The 22379-nt window shown below is 38.2% G+C and overlaps 1 protein-coding gene across 1 annotated transcript in view; it reads right to left on the bottom strand.

The window, feature by feature from the left end:
* The window catches only part of LOC139728150 (uncharacterized), a 33717-nt gene extending 13846 nt beyond the window's left edge, over window positions 1–19871 (bottom strand). Inside the window, exons 1-6 of the mRNA XM_071639117.1 lie at window positions 19633–19871; window positions 14340–14481; window positions 13757–13917; window positions 9812–9917; window positions 5634–5954; window positions 958–1068 (exon numbers count right to left, since the gene is read on the bottom strand). Of these exons, the coding sequence (XP_071495218.1) occupies window positions 958–1068; window positions 5634–5954; window positions 9812–9917; window positions 13757–13917; window positions 14340–14385 (745 nt within the window). The 5' untranslated portion in view covers window positions 14386–14481; window positions 19633–19871. The remainder of the gene's footprint in view (window positions 1–957; window positions 1069–5633; window positions 5955–9811; window positions 9918–13756; window positions 13918–14339; window positions 14482–19632) is intronic.
* Between the last annotated feature and the right edge of the window lie 2508 nt (window positions 19872–22379).

The raw sequence follows: 22379 nt of genomic DNA, 5'->3' as shown, positions 1-22379 counted from the left end.
CATCACTCACCCTGGCTGTTGTAACTGCTTGCTATACATAGGACAGGGGCGGATCCAGGAATTCCGTAAAGAGGGGGCGTGTTTACAAAATTAAAGGGGGGCGCACGCACCCCTCCCCCCCATTTTTTTCCTTTTTTTTTCTTTTGTTTCAACAAAAAATAAAGGGGGGCGTGCGCCGATTGCGGTCCTCCCTGGATCCGCCCCCGTAGGATCTCGTGTACATTATGTCTCCTGCTTCGTATAAGAAGGAGATTTCCACAAAACATTAACGGCCTGTTTAGAATACCGACCCTGACCTTGACCTTTACCTTTGCCCTTGAAGAATTTCATCAACACTTAAATCATACCAACATTTTAAGGTCAGGTCCCTGCTATGGTGTGATTTTCATGGTCATGGCTCAAAACTGTGGAAAGTAATTGAGAGTACAGCTACAAAAGTATTGATGACGCCGACGACAAAAACGACGCCACAGGCTATCCCGCTTCCGCGACGCAAGTAAGAAAATGAACGCGAAAAACGAAATTACAGCCATATTTCCACGAACCACAGAATCACCATCATACCTGATGGCAGAAGAAGGGCAGAGGAACCAATGCATATTCCACAAAGGAAAGGAGAGCAAAGGAACCAGGCCACCGTACAGCGTGTCGGAACAAATGACAACCTGTACACTGCAATGGATGCATATCGACGCCTGCTCCCATAAACAGAGAAGTCGGGCGCCAGTACTGTCGATGACCTGGAGGATAGCAAACGAGTCTCTTCCTGTGATGACGAAATAACAGGTGATCTGTCGGAATGAAACCATTTATTACTTGTAGACGGTGCTCAGTATAAAAGAAGTGGAAAATGAAGAGGCATTCCATGCATACTGCTTATTTGATGACTTATATTTGAATGAAGCACTTGAATAATATTTACAAAAGTATTCTGGAGCTTGATTAGTCACGACTGACCTTGGAAGGAGCTAGCTTTTCCAGAGGAGGTAATCCTTCTATATCCAGATTCTTGAGACTGTCCATCATCGAATACCACTGCTATGCGCCGACCAATATTAACTGGTTTTCCTGTTATTATAGAACAGAACAAAATAAAATAGAATCGGAAAGAATTGAATAGAATAATAAATTTCCATTTGGGGTCTGGAAGTCCTTTCATCAGTCACTGATTTTCAAATGGACCCTTACAAAGACAGCCCCCCCCCCCCCCAAAAAAAAAATAAAAAATAAAAATAAAAAATAAAAAAAATCTTACGTAAAAAGGCATGCAAAGAAGAAAAAATGTGACCGTGCACCTCAAAACGAACATAAAGTCGCACACACTGATTTTGCGTGAGGACTGAAAATATTAAAGTGAAATGTGTCAACCTAGCCGAACTTGACTTTTTCATATTTTCTGAAAGAGCGGGTCTTCTTTTACATTATGCTAAAATTTGGTATCATAAAACGGGCAGGAAAGTGTGTTTTTTAGCAGTTTATCCCGAACATTTTTGGTAGAATAGTGTGATTATGTGTGTTTTTAGAATCCCTTTTTCATTTCTGAAAAACCTTGTCCACACTCTTCACTTTCAACTCTAATAACTTTTGAAAGGATAGTGCTACTGCTTTGAAAGTTAGCATTGATTATGAACAGAATATGTTAATGAGGCATGTTTAATTTCACTTTCATCCAATAATCCCTTCATTGTTGTTACTCTGGTGGTTTACTTCGTGTTTTTTGTCCCATTCATCGCACAGCCAGAGCAGTTTGGTAAAGATTAAGCGCTTGAATAGACACTTTACTTCAGAGCCTCTTTTCTAAGTTCACACTTTTCCTGAGTTTGTGCTTTCTTTCCAATATTAAGATAGGTTAGGAGAGTCCATTTGATTTGAGTTATTCATCATTTTAAAGCTTAAAGTCTGTTCTTTCAGAATATGGTCTTAACTAAAAATTCATGTCTGGCGACTTTTTGTTTGTTTTGAGGTGCAGAGTCACAAATAGACTGAAATAATTCTGTATTATTTGTAAAGCGATTATTATCCTAGGGACTGGTATATTTTTACTGATACAATCTTATGCCGTAGATGTCAATCCTTTGTCTCGTTACTGTCTCAGTTTTTATGGCAGCAATTTTATCCATACACAAACACAACACCCCCCACACACCCCACACACTCACACATGCACACACACACACACACACACACACACACACATGCTCACAGATACACCTCTCAAGCGCCTCGACACATGTTCGAGATGCAGTAAGAGGTTGTTTCCTCGTGCGTGGTAACAATGGGAATTTAATATCTATTTTAAATCATTTTGCTTTATGTATGGAAGGAAGTGTTTTTGTGGCTGTACTTGAAGTGTAATAATTGAATTTGTTATGTTTTGTGTATGCATGTTATTTGATCACAAGTAGGGGCATTTCAGCATGAACAAACACGCAAAATGCACACACACATAACAGCATACACATTATATACACACATGTTTAAAGACACATCCCTCACGCTCCTCAGCAGATGTTTGAAATGCACCAAGAGGCATTTTACTTGTAGCAAAGTATCGGAATGCTATGTATATTCTTATGCATTCTATCTGTATGTGTAAAGAATTTTATAATCACATGATAATATTTGCAGTACAGGTGTACAGGTATCAGAAAGTATTGTTACATCTACGTGTATGCATCACGTCGTTTATGTAAAATTGTGAGCAATTCAGCAATCTCACTGCTGCGAGTCACGATTTCGATAAACATGAATAATAATAATAATTGAAAAATTAAAGATAACGTATATATACATCAAATCAAACACATTGAAATGATTTCTAAAAAAGCTATACCGCAGTGGTAATAAGATTGTAAAAACAAATTAAGGACATGACCAAGAAAAGCGGGAGTCTATGATAGTTTGAAAAAAATCTTATGTGAATTCGAATTCGTTATTGTAGCTAAAATCAAAGTAAATAAAAAGAAATAAAAAGTAAAGGGGCTCACAATACAGTGCACTGAAAAATATAATCGGGCATCTATGTTGACATCAGATAAACGAATCTTACGAAAAAAAAATGATACCAGTAAAGCTGTGTCGAGGCCTACAAGGGAAGAATATTGCTTTTACTCTTTCTAAGGATTAAATTCCTATTGTAAGTTTCCCTTCTTCCGGAGGTAAAGAATAAGATATTTGGGAGCCGTATAGATATAACAACGACTTAAGAATTCGGTCTGTGGTTTAAGCAGGAGTATCTGAGAATAGCAATTACGTAGCATAATGTGCCTTAAGGATTACACTTCATTTGAAATCGAGGGAAAAAAACCCCTTAATCTGAGCTTTTCATAGGCACATTGAATTCCACTCGGTTTAATGATGGTACTTTGGACATGACGTTTCTCATTTTCTGCGCTATTGTTCCCTCCCGCAATCACATCCTTGGCGCACCTCCTGCACACCATCGTGCCCCAACGTTGAATATTTCTAGTTGACTTCATGGCTGAATTATATCATATATAGAGATATATACATATCAATGTTATTTGGGGGCAGTTGGGGAGTTATATGAATTGTTGATATTTTGTTATATTTTTATACATTTCCATATTATTATGAAAAATCTAATTATGCTATTGACGTCGAATAGTATTACTTCGCACTGCATCTGGAAATCTATCGGAGGAGGTGGGGGGGGGGGGGCGGATGGGGGCTACAGACCGATGACCCACGACTTAAAAAGAAATCAAATTTTCCAAAAATGAAATAATGATAACAGGTAGGACCTAAACGTTGAATGTTTCAACATAATCATCGTCGCTCCATAGAAGGTCTGTTAGTTGTTTGTTTTCTTTAGACACGGATAAAAAAGGCTATGACCCATGGTCCCATGGTCCACAATTCTTCAAAGCACTAATTGGTAACATCCATTCTCAAGACAATAATTTGGACTATTTTTAAACTATAGGGGAAATGGTGACATTTGAAAATTTTCCTTGACCTCTACCCCACGGCCAAAATCTTACTTAACTATGGACCTTCGTTTACTTATTTTATGCATTAAATAACCACCAAGGCATGGAAAAGGGCGTAATTCCGGCATTAAATAGAATTTAAGCATTTGAACCCGACCTTTAACCTTTGATATCTTCGACCCCATGACCCCTAAAGTCCAAGGAGAATCACTGTCAGACGGTACATGCATATGTCCTTGACCTTTGACCCCATAGCCCGTAACTTTCATAGAAAATGTTTATCAGAGTGGTAATGCATGTATACGATAGGTTTCGAGAAAATATCTTCACGCATCGAAGTGATATGGGGGACATAGTAACATTTTTAGAATTTCCCTTTGACCTTTGACCTTACCATGTGCACCGCAAAATGTGATTGGCACGACTTCGTCCACTCATATGCCTAATCTTACTGAGATACCTCAAGCATTTTTCTTTTCTTGTTTTAGCTACGCTGTTCACAAATTATTTACTACGTTTATTATGGACGGAAGGACGGAATAACGGACGGACGGACATTATGAAAACATAATGTTTCTGGCGACAACTCGTGGCGAAGGTATAAAAATAATACAACAAAAAATAAGGACAGTATAACTGTTGGCAGACTCTGGGAGAAGTGCTTGTTAGAAAGTCTCCCTCATCTAAATCGACGATGTCTGATGCCGTGACTGAAGATCTTCAAGGAAGTTTACCAGCAGACCCTGCACCACAAAACCAACATGAAGTCACCAGTCATGAATTTCTAGTCAAGGACAGAGCCTGAAAGAACATTTTCTAAGCTTTAAAATGATGTAAAACTCAATTCAAATACTAGTAGACTGTTCTTACCCCTCTAAAGAATAGAAAGAAAACACACAATCTGGAAAAGTGTGAACTGAGTAAAAAGACTCTAAAATACAGTGTCTAATGTAGCGCTTAATCTTTACCAAGCCGTGCTAGATGTGCGATGAACGTGACAAAAAACAGGATGTAACCACCGAAGCAAAAGCAAAAGGGGATTACCAGATTACGCTGATATTGAGCATGATGTACTAAAATATTATGTCCGGGATTAATCAAAGCTTTCAAAGCAGTAGCATTATCTTTGATTTAGAGTGAAATTGGAATGAATTTTGAGTGAAAATGTTCATTTTCACTCACAATTCACTCTTTTTTGAATTCACTCCTATAAGAGTGAATATTTTCACTCGATTTTTTTTTAGAGAGTAGAGTTAAAGGTCAAGAGTGTGCTAAGAATTTTCAAGAACAAAAAAGGGACCTCCGAGATCTCACTATTTTTTACCAAAAAATAAAAGGTTGCAGAAAAAACTGCTCAAAAATATACTTTCCCATTCATTTTATGATCACAAAGCTAAGAATACTGTAGACAAATAGAAGCTCTTACAAAAATTATTAAAAAAACTTAAAATTGACCTGGCTGAAAGCTCTTACAAAAATTATTAAAAAAACTTAAAAATTGACCTGGTTGACTGGTTTCACTTTTCTTTTTTGAGTTCTCATATAAAATCAAGGGCTGCGACTTTTTGTTGGTTTTATGATGTACGGTCACATATAGTCATGAATAAATAAAGAAAAAAAACCCAAGATAAATCCAAAATCAACGAGATGTTCGTGAGCAAGATCAGGGCTTGGTATTACCATTCTCATCACTCAGGTAAAGGACCGTCTCGACTTTGGCAGGATCAGTCAGGACTGCACAATGAGGGATGGTAAGGCGGACTGGTGCCAGAAATTTCAATCCTGGTGGAGAACACCGGAAGCCATAACTAACGATCATTTCATCGTCCCGCAGTTTGAGGTCCTCTGGTTTCTCCGTGAGGATTGTTAGCGTTATGATCTCGCTAGTGCCCTCTACCAGAGCTCCGGGAGGGATGGAGAGTGAGATGCCAAACGTTTCGTTCCGAAGCTCACCTCCATAGTGATCGATTCTCTTCTCAACTAATAGAAGATCATCCTTTGCTGAAATCAAATGATTTGCATTCATTCTCGAAGTTCATTGGTACAAACAAAATGAAGGAATTATAAAATACAAATAGGAAACCATATATGGCATATTAATAACAATTACATTACGTAAAATAAGACGTCTGTTCATTGCGAATCATTCTTGGAGGAAGAGAACGAGAAAGGTAAGAAATAATAAAATTTCGCGTAAACGATGAACTATAGGTGCTCAAATAGATGTTTCGGAAGTGAGTCGACCAAAAAGATCATAGTTTGCACAAATTTAAAAGACTAGTGGTCATTTAATAATTACTCCAATTTGATGAGTGGACAGACACAGACGGGATAAGATTAAAAAAAAAAACAAAAGATGAAAGCGTTGATACATTTCATTTTCATTTCATTTCATTCATTTATTTATGCACGGCACATACTTCAGCCCGAAGGCTGTTCTTCCGCAGGTCCGTGCGGATAAAAAATACAACATAGATATACATTTTATACAGAAATGAACAAATAAACCAAACAAACAAACAAAAACAAAACTCATACTTAAAAACCGAGAAAAACATATAGAAAAAACACAATAACAGGTTGATGAAACTGCGGCACACATTTCGACAGAAACAAACATGATCAATCAAAGATAACCATGTACAATTATACAAATGATCGCCGTAGTTTAAAATGAAAGAGACGAAAAAAAAAAAGAGAGTTCAGGAGAGAGAGAGAGAATGAGGGAGACAGACAGAAAGAGAAACAGAGAGAGAGAGAGAGAGAGAGAGGAGAGATAGGGAGAGAGAAGCACATACAAAGGGGGAAACTTAAACAAGTTGTCAATTAACAGTTTCGGTCAAGTGCGTTTTTAAAGCTTACAAACGTTGGTTTTTGTTTCAATTCCAATGGTAACTTATTCCAATGCATTGATCCAGAATATGTCAAACTTTTATGTTTGAAACAAGTCTTAATCAAAGGTAACACAAAATTTAACGATGAATTCCTTACGTTATAGCTGAAAACTTTAAGTTGAAACATATCAAGCAAATATTTCGGACAAAACTTGTGTGCAATTTTATACATAATTTGTAGAGTATGTTTATGTCGCCTCTTATCCAGTTTATCGATGGGGAGTGCTGTGTATAATAGGTCAGTTGGGAACCTAGCTTGTACGTTCAGTACTGCACGCAGTGATCTATTTTGAAGAATTTGGAGTCTTTGAATATGAACATAAACACCTCAGTGGGTGTGATAATGTGTGTGTAATAATATTTCAAAAGGATATTAGCATTTTGATGAGGCGCTGCGGTAGCAGATAATCCCCATCTCAATTGATGTTTGTACATAATATATGTATGTATAAAAAGATCAACTCCTTCACCAAGAATATACCTTAATTTAAATCCATAAAATGATCGATTCAAGGAGCGTCATTCGGATGACTTGATAAATAAGAAACAGTTTTTTTTTAAACTGCAATTACCTAAACCTAAAACTCTCTCAGAAGCTTAACTTTTTAGACAATTTATTCAGAAAGTTGAACAGATAATTGTGTTATTTGTTACTTCTTCTCAGGTTAAGGTAAGGAAACCCCACTAGCGTTCACTTCGTAGTTGTTGAACTCAAATTTGTTCTATTACTAACTTCTTTTCCTCTCTGTACTTTACATTTTCACACTTGTTTCAGTCAAATTGTTTGCTTGCTTGTTTGTCCGCTATTGTTTGTACTTTGCATGTTTCACAAATTATAAAATTTTGGTTAACTACGTTAAATTATCATACTGTCATTGAAAAATGTATTTATTTTGTGTTCTAGTTGTAATTATATTGTGTTAATTTCATCAACGCTTTTGCAAATCCTCTTCATGTTTTATTTTATGTATTCTCTTGCCTTTAATGAATTTTACTAACCATTTGTATCACCATGCCGATCTTATATTGTTTATACTTCTTTTATATATTATGTAACCAAATTTTGTCTTAAAAACCGTACCCGTTCATTTATGACTCATGATTTTTACTTGAATATTCTTCAAATTACGAACTTATCTTTATGATTCCTAACAACGAAGTTGGTTTTATCTTGAAAGTATTAATTAATTCAGTTGCATGATTTAATATTGTTTCATGTAGTCCTTTTTATTTATCATTGTTTTATCCTGTTTAAACCATTCCTTTTTTTATTCCGTAGATATACTAGGTGTTTCAAAAAACATTTCCCACTTTTGATCATTAATAGCTCAAAAACTATTCATTCGATAAAACTGTTGATATAAATAATAGCTGAATAGTGTACAATTTGGTCGGAGGTAATTTGAATGTGAAAACGTAAATCAGTTTCATTAAATCTAAGATTGATTTTGAAGTGAGGTTTCAGATTTTGGTCAATTTTTAACCCTCTGTACAAAAATTGAACCTTGCACAGAAACCAATGATGTGTATGTGAGTGTGTGCTGACAATGACCCTGAACAATGGACATGCCTGAACCACCTGTTGACTAGGCGTCAGTCTCGTGCTCCCAGGCACATGAATGCTTAATCAATAATTCATGTGGATTGCCCTGGGCACTGCTAGTCTGGATTCATGCACGGTAAAGAGTAAACTGCATGCAAATGGAAAAAGGAAGCACACGTTTCCATGTGCTTGCAAACACCACATTCCATTCCAGCTGGCAACCATTTTCAATTCTTGCTTCACATATCACTAAATTCGGGATATAAATAAGCAACAAATGATCTAAAGTTCCTCATTTTAATACATCTGTCTACTAATTAAATAGTCTGACAAATTTTTCACTTTTGATTTAAAAAAAAAAATTATTTTTGGTTAAGAGTTCAGCAGCATTTATCATTGGGGCGATATGTTTCACAGTAGATTTATTTAAGGCTCCATTTACACAAGTGTATACTCTAATTGATTTTCTTTGCTTCCTGTCACCATGTTTACGATAGAACAGAAGGTATTCATTGTAATTTCGTTTTTCAGAAGTTGGGAGAGCACTGTCGAGACCCAACGACAGTATCGGCAGGCGTTTGACTTTACACAGATACTGCCGGAGGCTGAAAAAGACTAGTTGTGATAGTGGAATTTCTCATGAATAAATAATGGAGCATTCAAACCCTAATCATTGTTCAGGACCATTGTCAGGGTGTTAACCACACACTCCCATACACACTCATTGACCCATGTGCAAAGTGAAATTTTGTACAGAGGGTTGAAAATAGAGCAAAATCTGGAACCTAACTGTGAAATTAATCATGGATTTCATGAAACTGATGTATGCTTTCATAATCATATCAGCAATAAGTGATTGAGAGACTTAGAAAGTGTCGACACTTCACTCTAAAGACTTGAACAAAGAAAGAGACGTTGAAATAAATGTTTTGAAGTGGGTACATTCGCTTATGCATCAAACTGATTGGATAATATTGCACAAATGTGATAAAGAAAAAGAAAGATCAAAGCACAGATACAGCGACAGTTTGATGAATGTGTGTACGTGTGTGCAATCGTAATTAAGTAGGAAAATAATATTTTGATGAGTCGGTGCGATGACATAATTAGCAATGTTATAAATGTGCGTGTGATGAGCCCCCAAATGAATAAATCAAATCCATCAAAAGACAGATCATTGGAATAAAACAAAATAATTTAGCACAAACTCATGTGTAGTCCATATCAATAATGTCCACTGCTTCACACAGACTATACTTTTATTCAAATTCAAACAGCAACTGGTTCAAACAGGAACAGCATCTGGGGGCACTGTATTAATACTGAAATTACAAAGTAGTTCCAAAGTTAATTGTTCAGACTATTTCATTTTTGTTTGTCATTGTCTTTATTTTCAACTGAATCCTTTGGGGTGCTCTTACCACTCCTCTGATCAGGTCCATGGGATTTCTGTCTGTCACCCTCGGGCATCTTCTGGTGAACAGACAGCTTTTCAATCCTGTCACCTATATTTGTGACCGCACCAATCTGAAGAAGATTATAGCATCGAACAAATAACATGTGGAATAGACAAGGTATTGTTCGGCATTCAAGAAGTAACATGACTATCAAAAAAGATGATCTTGAGCAAAATGCCTTCGATTTTCGTGTCTTAGCAAGCATGGACATTTCTTGAACTAATCTGCTATCTTTAAACAAAAATATTCAATAACATTTCCGGGCAGTTGATCGACAGCATAAATCCCAAATTTACACCCAAATGACCTTTTATTTTCATCATAATAGTAGAAAATTATGTCAATTACCAATCTGATCTGTACATGAATATGATGAAATATATTTCATGACAATGCATATCTCCAAAACTTTCAATTCTAAACAAATATTACCTGATAGAATAGAAAACTTGATATTTCAAATGGGTTTTAGATTTCCAAATCAGTAATCTACCAAGACATTTTGCAGCATCGTACAAAATGTTCTTATCATCGAATGAAGGATGTAAAACCTGAATCCGCTATTCCCTAATATCACTTCCCCTTCTTATTCGAACGCATTGTTTATGAGCCGCAAAGTGTTGTGTAACGAGTGTCTCTACAAAAGATTTTCTTTGGATGTATCAAATAACAGTGAAAATTGACTCTAAGAGAGACAATAGAACAGTCATTTTCTACTGTGTCAGCGGTAGTAAAACTTTGGCGGAAGTACAGATGGCAGCATTCACTATACAGACCTGCATGTTTAGAGCACCTTTGCACTCGTGTTCTTCAAAACATTGAAGAAAGGAGCATTTCGTACTATATTATTGCGAGAGTAAGAGACAAAATAGACGATCCTCTGCCTGCTGCACATTGATCATAAATCACTGAAAGGTGATGTGATATGAGAGGAAACATGATGAAAAGCAGTATTACGGCAAAAAATGTATCAATCGCATCCAGAGTGTTGTGTAACAATACCAGCAATAACCAGGGAAATTAAAGGTTGCAATTTGATAACTTATTCCCCCTCTCTTCGTAGAGAGTAACGCACTGATTTAAAAAGAGTGTACTCAACACTATACAAGATGAAAATTCAGTCAGATAAAACATATTTTCGTGATATCTGGTTATATGAGAAACATTGATTTAAAACGTAATTATCAACTCGGTGAAAGATGAACAGTGGCCGATATCTGAACAACTTTATTGTTTGAAGCGGTTGATGTACTACATTCACCAGTTAGGTGAATATTGATTACGCGTTTCTTCTGGACAATTAAATAATCACGTTCAGCGAGCTCTAAAGGTTCTCTGTTCGCTCGCATTTGTTAGCTTCGCTTCCTTGAAGCTTGTCCACTAATTCGCAAACATCAGCTTTCAAAATGATAAGTTGTGTAAATATCCAGGAATAAAATGTGATTCATCCTAACATTTCAGACACTAAACCTGAACAGCAAAGAAAGTTGCAATTGATATCAGCAACTGAAGAAAATATGTGGTCGGTGACCCTGTCTCTTTTGCTAATGGTTCAAAAATTTTGTCCGTTTACACTGCTGGGCTCGACCGCGCTTTTAATTCAAACCTTTCAATATTTTGTCGTAGTGGCGCTCTGCTTGTAAACAAACGCAATTTGGCATTGTCTGGTTTTCAGGCCTTTTGCCAACTGAATACCGTGGCGACGAAGTCTCCGTTCGGGCAAAGGCCTTTGTCGAAGGAAAAAAAATCCTTGGCAGGACAAAACCACCTTAAACTATGCTAGTTTTCGACGTTAAGGGGGTTAATATCCTGATTAGCGAAATAGTACAGGCAGAGGGTTTGGAAGCCAGACTAGGACCCCGTTTACAGTGCGAGGCTCGGCCGCGGCTCGTCCGCGGCCGAGCCCACCTTCATTTCAGTGTAAACGCGCAAAAGGCCAAATGCGAGGCCAAAATTGGCCTCGCATTTGGCCTCGCTCTGGAGGTGGTCTCGGCCGCGGCCGAGCCGCGGCCGAGCCCGGCCTTTTCTCAGTGTAAACGCAAACTGGGCCAAACGCGCGGCCAATTTTAGTCTGGCTTCCAAACCCTCTGCATGTACAGGATATTAACCCCCTCAACGTAGAAAACTAGTATAGTTTAAGGTGGTTTTGTCCTGCAAAGGATTTTTTCCTTCCGCAAAGGCCTTTGCCAGAACGGCGACTTCGTCGCCACGGAATTCAGTTGGCAAAGGGTCTGAAAACACAATACCAAATTGCGTTTGTTTACAAGCAGAGCGCCACTACGACAAAATATTGAAAGGTTTGAATCAAAAGCGCGGCCGAGCCCAGCAGTGTAAACGGACAAAATTGCGAGGCTCGGCCGCACAATTGAGGCCGGGCTCGGCCGCGGCCGAGCCGCGGCCGAGCCCGGCCCCGCACTGTAAACGGTATCTAAAATTGGCCGCGCATTTGGCCCAGTTTGCGTTTACGCTGAGAAAAGGCCGGGCTCGGCCGCGGCCGAGACCACCTCCAGAGCGAGGCCAAATGCGAGGCCAATTTTGGCCTAGCATTTGGCCTTTTGCGCGTTTACACTGAAGCGGGGCTGGGCCGGGCCGCGGACCTGGCATACTTGAGGCAAAATGATATCGAATGAAGAACAAGACAAGGCATCGTTCATCATTCAAGCAATTTAAACAATGCAATCTTGAGCGATTATCATTCTTAACAAGCTTGCGTATTTCTTGAATGAATATGAAGGAATGTATTTCATTACAACGTGTCCTTTCAAAATTTTGAATACTGAAACAGATATTGCTCTACCAAAATATTTCACAACACCGTACAAAATGTTCTTATCATAGAATAACAACATGAAAGAAAAAAAAAAGCGATGTAAAACCTGAATCCTAAATTCCCTGTCACTTTGCCCTCTCATTCAAGGCATTGTTTATCAGTCGCATAGTGTTGTGTACCGATTGTCTCTTCAAAAGATTTTCGATGGATTGTAACAGTGAACACTGATTATGAAGAGACAAAAGAACAGCCATATTCGAATGCGTCAGCAGTGGTAAAACTGTGGTATAGGAGTAGAGATGGTAGCATTCACTAATGTAGACCTGCACATTTTGAGCACTTTTCTACACGTGTTCCTCTAAAACATTGAAGAGAGGAGCATTTCGTGGAATATTATTGCGAGAATTGGAGACAGAATAGACGATCCTTTGCCTGCTACACATTTATCATAAATCACTGAGATGATGTGATATGATAAAAAAAAACCCAAGATAAGATAAGCGGAGTATCTCGGCGAAACATGTATCAAACGCTTCTAGCGTGTTGTGGTGCAATACGAGAGAGATGAAAGGTGCAATTTGCTAACTTATTCCGCCTCTCTTCGTTGACAGTGGCGTATATAGATTTCGAAAATTGTACTCAGCATTACACAAGATGAAAATTCAGTCGGATAAAGCATAGAAGTGTTTTTCGTTGATTTTTGCTAAAATGAAAAACACTGATTTATGATGCAATTATCAGCCCAGACAGATAACCAACGATGAACGGTGGCTGATAATCAAACTTTACAACTCAATTGGCCCTTTGGTTGAAGCATGCAGTTGATATATCAATCACCAGTAGTAAGTGACTCTTTATTATGCGTTTCTTCTGGACAATTAAATAACCACGTTCACTGAGCTCAAAAAGCTTTTTCATCGCTCGCTACTATTACCATGATTTTTAGCTTTTATTTAAGCGTAGTTACCATAAGTTTGTCCACTAATTCGGAAACGTTCGACTTCAAACGGAGCACTTGTGTAAATATCATCGAGGAATAAATTGTGATCCATCCTAACATCAAATACACTAAGCTGGAAAACAGCGTGGCCATGTCTTTTGTGTTAATGAGTCAAAAATCAATATTGGATAGCACCAACCTTTGAACTCGTCGTGGAAGCATGCCCCGAGGACGACTTCAAGTCAGATTCGCCTCCAGATGGGTGCTGAAGCTCATAAGTAGTCGGTGAGATTCTTTTTCGCCTTGATTGGTGAAGTTGTATCCAGTCAGCGTGGGATATGTCTTTGGGAATACCTACAACTGATAAATAATATGTCCGTTCATCTTTCAATGTTGGCTTAGAACAAATATGCTCTAGTCATACAGTCAAATGTAATGAATGTGGTGACACGTACCGGTAAATAGGTTATACAATTATAATCATAATGACCATTAGCACTGGATATGGATACACTCTATGTGCAGAAGTATGCTACAAAGTTCATTGAATCCTACTTCAAATACTCTGTATGGACCCGAAATCACTGATAATTCACAAATAAACATATCGCTTGTGTTTCGAATAATCGTCGATATCATAGCATTTAAGAGTAAGCATGTCACTTTTGACATGAGATTTACAAGATACGAGTAAGAAAGATCCATTCCATGATAATCACTCTATTCATCCCATGACAAAAACAAATAATGTATTTGTGATGAATTGTGTCTGGGCTACTTACACTCCAAGACCATATGAAATTCGAAATACTCCTCTGACCCAGACATTACTTTCAGATGTGTCAACGAGTCATGTTGAATATCCAGTGGAAATTGGATGACCTTTCCTGAGACCACGTGCCATAGTTCCTTGGGATGGAATACCTGTTGATTTATAAGATTAAGGGTGGTTTTTTTTGCGGAATCCAAATATGACGCATGCATGTCTCAATAAAAACCGTGAAGAACAAATAAAATATTCGTAATAACACTAGCTGAATGACTGATGTCGTGAAGTTTAAGCAGAATTTGTTTAAAAAAGAACAGTACCTCGATATACTGTACACTGTCTTTCATGCTCAGTATAATTTCTTTCTTTTTTTCAATCATACATGTGGAAGACCGTAGTTCATTCACTACCAAAAGAACAAATAAAAGAAAACAACAAAAACAAACCGCGCTTATAATAAGTATAAACTAACATGGATAGCTTATAAGAGGGAAATACAAAAATACAGAATTAAAAATAAATACAACAGGATGGGAAAAATGGGAAAATTGACAAACATCAATTGCTCTCTCTTTCTCTATCTCTCTCCAGGTATTAAGTACATAATACAACTGTATTTGTGTGTAAGTGTGCATGTGTGAGGGTGTCTGTGTGTGTCTATATGTGTTTGCTTGCTCATTGATTATTAATAAACGTATTGTTAGGTCTACATAGCACATCAGGTCGGTTGAAAATTGTATAGGTTATAAACAAGTGTGAATAATATAAGCAATATTATCTTCCTCATCCAGGGTAGCCTTTTGAATACTGTTGTCACTGCTCTGCCGGAGGGTCCTGCCATTGTTATTACCCTAACATTGCCAGGAATCTATACACCTGCGTCGAGAGGAACATGGCGGGTAATTACGTATAAGCACAAAACGGGAACCGAACTCTGGTCTTCCAATTGAAAGTCAAAAGTCAAGAGTCTTTCCAGTACGTCACAGTGCCTTTATCCGTCATATATTGAGACAGAACACAGATGAGTAAAAACAAAAACTAACCAAATTATACTACGCGTGCGAAAAAAAAAATAAGTAGGCGGAAAAGGAAAATACAATGGATAGAATGACTTTCCAATTTGTCGATTTTGCTAAACAGCATCACAGAGCCTGTAGCGATATAGCGTACATGATTAGTGTGCATAAATAATACGAAGGACGGACTCCAGCATTTACACCAATCTGTCGTGTGCTTTCATAATAACTGCACTGGGTGGAACCGGCAAATGTGCAAACGTCTGGCCGGGAAATGTGCAAATCTCTAAATTTCATCAACGGGAAATCTGAAGACGTGACGCTGGGAAATGCGCAAATGTGCAATTTTGCAGGATAGGTGCAAAAGCCGCCGGGAAATGTGCGAACCGTTCATTTCGCCTATTAAATGTATATAATAATGAAGAGAACTCTCAATCAAAAATGCGCATAAACCATTACCACATTTGCCACATGTGTTGGTGACCACCTGTCTTTTACATTTGTTTCATTTTCATGTAAACCTCACAACGGTTTTTTTTTTTTTTTTTTTTTTTTTTTTTTTTTTTTTTTTTTTTTTAACCAGATTTGGCAGATAGCATGTAAATGGTAGTCTGAAATGAGCTTCCGGGGATTGAAGCCCCAGAATCCCTTAACTGGATTTTTTTTTCTTCTGTCGAACCGAAAAAGATAGAGCTAAATTAGTGCTATGAAGACATTACTGAAAGAATGTTGGTAAGAATGAGGGTGGGGTGAAGGGGAAGAGGAACATTTTCGACGTGGGCTGTATACACGACGCAGCTTAACCTCGAGGTTAGGAAACCTCGAAGTTAATCTCTCCCCTTTGAGTTCGTTGATATTTGTGTCCACACGGTGCTTATACTACGAGTGGGGACCCCTCCCCCCCCCCCCCCACCCCGCGGCTCGTAGTTAGAGCGCTAACCCTGAGATATAACTTCGAGGTTATCTAACTACGAGTGCGTCTACACGGTCCCTAAGTACGAGCTTAAGTTAAGGATTGTCATCTGAAGTTATGACGGTTTTTCACCAAACTTGGCACATATCATGTTTATGGTAATATGATCTTGATTTGTTAAAATGAGCCCCCCCCCCCCCCCCGATACACACATCGCTGAAGGGGGACGGGTGTTTGAAGTTTCAGAGTCCCTAACTCTGGAATTTTTATCTTCTTCTGTCGAAACGAAAAGGATAGAGCTAAGTTTTGACACCAATAACTGGAATTTCATGTTTAATTGTGAGGGATCGAGGGTTGTCCTTAATTTTTTTTTTTTTTTTGGGGGGGGGGTGAGTGAGGGCTAGGAGGAATTTTAAACATTCCACAAAAATAGAGGTGAGTTGGTGCTATGAACATATTAATGAATGAAATTTCATGTTTGATTATGGCGGATCCATGGGTCCCCAGATCGAGGGGGGTGTGATGGGAAGGAGGGGGATTTTCCACATTTTCAGCATCTTCTTGAGAAATATACGACGGATTTTCACCAAACTTGACCTTAATTTGTTAAAATGAGTCCCCCCCCCCAAAAAAAAAAAAAAACACACACACACCCACACACACACACAAACACACACAAACACACACGCACGCACAATGCTTAAAGGGGTGTGGGTGAAGCCTCAGACTCCCTAGACTCTGGAATTTATATCTTCTTCTGTCGAACCGAAAAGGATCAGAGCTAAGTTTTAACATGACTGAAATTTCATGTATGATTGTGGTGGATCGAGGGTTGTCCTTATGGGGGTGGGGTGAGTGAGGGCGAGGAGAGATTTTCCACATTTTTTGCATTTTCTAGAGAAGTCTTTGACAGATTTTCACCAAATGTGGGCGGTAGCATCTCTAGGTAAGTAGAATCCCACTTTGTTTGAAGGGGCAACAAGTCCAATTTGTTCCCCTTACCCAAAGCGGGGACTAAGACGAGGGTAACCCCAAAGTTATAAGTAGACGTTAGATTTCATCAAAGTAGGCCTACATTCCAAAAATGTGATAAAATTATGTTCTATTATTCTCAGTTGTACAGAAAATGCCTTCAAATATGTATTCATTTTGTTAGTGTAGGGTTTTCAAGAAGTATCAGAAATTCTGAATTCCACCCGAACGACCCCACTCCCTCGCCTCCTTCCTACCCTGCCCCTTTTTGGGGGCATCCCTTCATCTGCCATAGGCAACTTGAGCCTACATTTTGCGTAAACTGTACTTACTAATAAAGCACGGTACTGTCTTTATATCTCTCACACTTGTGGTTAAGAACATTTTTCTAAGTAATCCCTTAGATTTGGGCCTTCGTCTCAACCGAACCACGCCCGTCTCTCTCCCCACCCCACCCCACCCCCACACCCTGTCTGTTGCCCCTTAATGGGATTATATTAACCTAGGGATGCTAGCTCCCACGTCATTTTTTTAAAGATGCTGATAGGTGTGCAAATTCTACCTCATCCCCATCTCCCCTTCCTCCCCCTTGTCCTTATCAGGGCACCCGTGGATCTGTCATAATCGAACCTGAGATTTCAGTAACTGGTGTCTGCAGAGCGCATTTGAACAAAAAATTGAAGGTCATTTCAAGATAAAGATTCTGTATCTACCAAGTTTGGTGAAAATCCGTCATAGATTTCACAAGAACATGCCGAAAATGGGTTCGGGGTTTTTTTTTCGGTTCGACAGAAGAAGACTAAAAAATCAAAAGATTTGGGATCTGAAGCTTCAATAAAATGCTATCTGCCAAGTTTGGTGAAAATCCGTTGTGAGATTTATCACGAAGATGCAGTAAATGTAGACAATCCCCCTCCTCTCCGTCCTCCCCCACTCCCCCCCCCCCAAAAAAAAAAAATAAAAAAAAAAAAAAAATATCAGGGCACCCCCGGATCTGCCATAATCAAACATGACATTTCAGTCGTTATAATGTTTTCAAAGCTCTAACTTAGCTCTATATTTTTCGGTTCGGCAGAAGAACATGATGAAATCACAGTTCAGGGACTCTGAGGCATCAACTCCCCCCACCTCCCCCCCCCCCCTTATTGTGGCAAAGCAATGAAAATTTTGGTCATCCGTTGCTTCAACCCCCCCCCCCAAAAAAAAAAAAAAAAAATATATATATATAGTAAAATACACGATAATATCGCTTGTTAGCTACCAAGACATACAGTATACGCAGTAGCCTAATCATTTATATCAAGCGGAAAACGACAGGAATCATCATGTCACAATCAAGAATCGGAGCGTATTATACTTTTCAGTACTTTTCAGTGCAACAATTTTTAGAGGTCATTATGTGATTACAGAAACAGTAAGTTATTGTTTAGAATTAACTATCCCCCGTTCATTGTATTGATTGAAATCTTTAGGTTTAATCTCAATGTGTGCATGAAATAATGACCTGTGCTTCCTATACTCCAAGCCATGCATCGAAGTAGCTACATTCCTATCCATCTGTTCATACATGTGCATGTCTGTGTTTGTGCTGGACTCTACCGTCAACAGTTATAGAAGATCGATGTGACTTTTATTGAAAATCTTATTTCTCTTGAGAGACTTTTAATGCACAAGTTCTAAAGACCATTGAGTGACATTATTATTATTATTATTATTATTATTATTATTATTATTATTATTATTATTATTATTATTATTATCATTATTATTACCATTATTATTATTATTAGTAGTTTATATTTTTGCACTTTGTTATCGTAGGGATATAACGTAATTATATGAAAACTTTCGTATCTCTTTGATGAGGGCTACGGAACAAGTTTCTTACGTTTTGATTTTATAATATTTCAATGAAACAGAAAGTCTACCAGGCGCGTTGCAGGGGCCTCGGGACTGGAGAAATGGGGATGGTCTGCAGCCCCCCCCCCCCTCTTTTAAGGGAAAAAAATACAACCTCCCCCCCCCCCCCCGAACACATCCCGTAATCGAAAAAAAGAAGATCAAATTACCTATGAGTCTTTAATGACTGAGAGGCACCACACAAGCACAGATTCTTTCTCTATCACACACACACACGCACGCACACACGCACACACACACGCACACATGCACGCACACATGCGCGCGCACACACACACACACACACACAAACACACAGAAAAACACTTTCAAAAGACGTTCCAGGGCTCCTGCGTTCTTGATGACGCCAATGTTATATCAATACCATTTTTTTATTTCGTGTAAGCTTAGCGGGAGGTTAGTACACTATTCAGGGTTTCTTTTTTTTCCCTACACTATGTCCGCTAATTCAATTCACAACACAGATACCGCAGAGATAGATGTACTTTTTTCTCCACATGCTTTCCAGTAAGCCCGTACAAGACTACCACGTCAGTGTCCAAGTCCAAACACCGGGAGAAATGCCCTTTTGTGAGCAGCAGCTTGCTTTCATTCCGCTTGTACTGTTGGGTCTGAATAAACGCAAAAGAAAACGTCAAACCCGGCGTCAAACATAAGTGTTACAGGAAAATTTCACCCCAGTTAAAAGTTAATCTAAAAAGCCCTATGAAAATGGGATGAAAATCAGAGAATTTATGAAATTGCCAAATTTCGCGTAAAAACCTCCTAAATCTATGGGATGTCAATTTTTGCAGAACACTTATGGAACAATTTGATTTGAATATTCAAAGGTGTGGGTTGATGACGTCGTGCCCTCGCAATTTCCCTCAGATCCTGTAAAAAAAGAAATATGATGAAAATCCAATATTACATGTATTTCTGCTGTAAAAGTGCAAAATATGATGTCATTCCTGGCTGCAATAACTTCGAAATAATTATCACTCGGACATGATTTTTAGGTGTTAAAACAGGGGCTTATGTGGTTTGGACATTTTAAGATTTTTGGTACAAACTATATAGCAAGCTGTGAGGCGATGACATCATCAACTCACTCATTTGTATATTCATATTGGCTGTTAAAGATCTCTTTTGTGAAAATTAACACAATTTACAAACTGTATAACTTATTTAATTTTTATCCGCTTGTAATGAAGCTATAGTAATCAGTGTAAATATCTTATGCGCTCCATGGATTGTGGTTTGATTGAAGTAACAGAAGTTGGGACTCTCGTTAAGATTCAACTGTTTTCAGAAACATCTTCTTTAAGAACCAACTATTATGAAACTGATTATTTCAATTCAATTCAATTCAACTTAATTTTCATTTTCCATTAAATAAACAGGGAATATATATAATTATATACAATGCATTAACAGAACATATTTATAATAATTTCAAAAAAGTACATTAACAAAATACACGTGATCATGAGCAGGTGATGAGTAACAACAACATTGAATTTTTAAGGTAGATTATAATATGCATAGTATAACAAGGATGGGAATGGAAATGGAGGGTTCCACTAAAAAGCCAAGCTTGTACGACGTGGGACCCTCAGAAATACATAAGAGGACGAATAGTGACTTCATGAAACTACAGACAAATACATGAAACAAAATCGTAGAAACCAGTGTCAACTGACATAAAATGAAAAACAGGAAGGAACGAAAAAAAAGAAGAGAAACTCTGACATGAACTCTGAGACTGGCCAATAGACATCACTATATATTGCACACAAGCGATGGGCATATTAGTGGGGCAAGATATGTGAAAAAGATGCTCACATCCGGCGGAAAGTATGCAATTTTGCACACAGGGATATTTTGGGGCGCTGATTTAAAAAAATGCCGGGTCCAAGAAATTTGGCCACGGGGTCGGCCGCCATTTTGAATTCCAAAATGGCCGCGGTCATAGATTCCTTTCTTCAGTTCTGATTGAAATAAGCCATTGAAATTTGATACATAAAAGTGTAGTGGTACGATGACTTCAGTAACAGAATTATTTGATATGTCTGACGAGCTGGAAGGCAGCTAATTTGAATTTTCGTACATAGTTGCCATGTTAGAGTCTCGGAAATCTCTATCTCGGGTTTGCAACATAATTAGGCTACATGATTGAGCGCGCGTTTGTAGCTGATTTGAGTGCGCGCTGCTGTATTCACATTGTGACGTCAGCGAAAGGTGCATTTTGGTTCATTTTTGTTGCACTTTTTGGCATGTCCGTGAATGTTAGTCGTGATGTTTGTCTTCGCATCCATATTGGAATTCAAAATAGCTGGCATTGCGTTTGCCAGACACGTCACACTAGTCCATTTTTAACTCAGTATGTTAAGATACTTGTCCTGCATCTAATTTTAGCGTCACTCACCACTCAGAACTCGAGATAGGGATTTTGAATATTTCGTCGAGGCGGCCATATTGGAATTCAAAATGGCGGCCATTCGATGTTTGTCAGACACTTCAAATTAATCTGTCAACAAATAATATGCTCTTGTGTACCCAAGTTTGGTGCCACGGGTCATTCAGAACTGAAGATAGGGATCTTTAAATTTGTTTTGCGATGGCGACTATATTGGAATTCAAAATGGCGGTCGACCCCGTCGTCAGATCTCTTGTATCCAGCAATTGTTAAAATAAGCACCCCAAAATACCCCTATATGCAAAGTTTCATTCTTTCCACTGGATTTGAGAGTCTCGACCAATTTTTGTCAGATTGATTATCTGCCCTACTATATACACAAAAAAAAAGCGAGACATCCAAACAGTACACTTTGGTCACCATCATGACACAGAACATTCGCTCAATACTTACAACTGATTAATGAATTCCCCAAACCGGTAACCTATGGCCATGTCTTTTTTTTTTCTTTTCTTTATCATGACTTTTCCTACCAAAAAAAAAAAAAAAACTTTGCTTATCTAAGTCGATGAAGGGCAATTTGTCAATCAGCTGCAACTTGCTCAAGTGGTTTCACATTGGCTTCTTACTCTTTAAATATGCTCTTATAGACCTCTTTTAATAAGCTTACTGCAACTTGCAAGCGAGACAGATGGAGCCATAGAGCACGCTCAATGAATATCATATCAAAAACGATCCTGAGAACACTTAAAAATGTGCAATACTTTCTTTTCGATCATGATTACCAAATTTAATGATTTACCTCTATCAAGCCACTGATGTTCTTGTAAATCA

Source organism: Diadema antillarum, unplaced genomic scaffold (genome assembly GCF_040938485.1).
Source record: "Diadema antillarum isolate AM-2024a unplaced genomic scaffold, OU_Dant_1.0 seq00000166_RagTag, whole genome shotgun sequence".
Lineage (NCBI taxonomy): Eukaryota > Metazoa > Echinodermata > Echinoidea > Diadematoida > Diadematidae > Diadema > Diadema antillarum.
The sequence above is the reverse complement of the archived record's forward strand: the minus strand, read 5'-3'. Positions and strand labels throughout refer to the sequence as shown.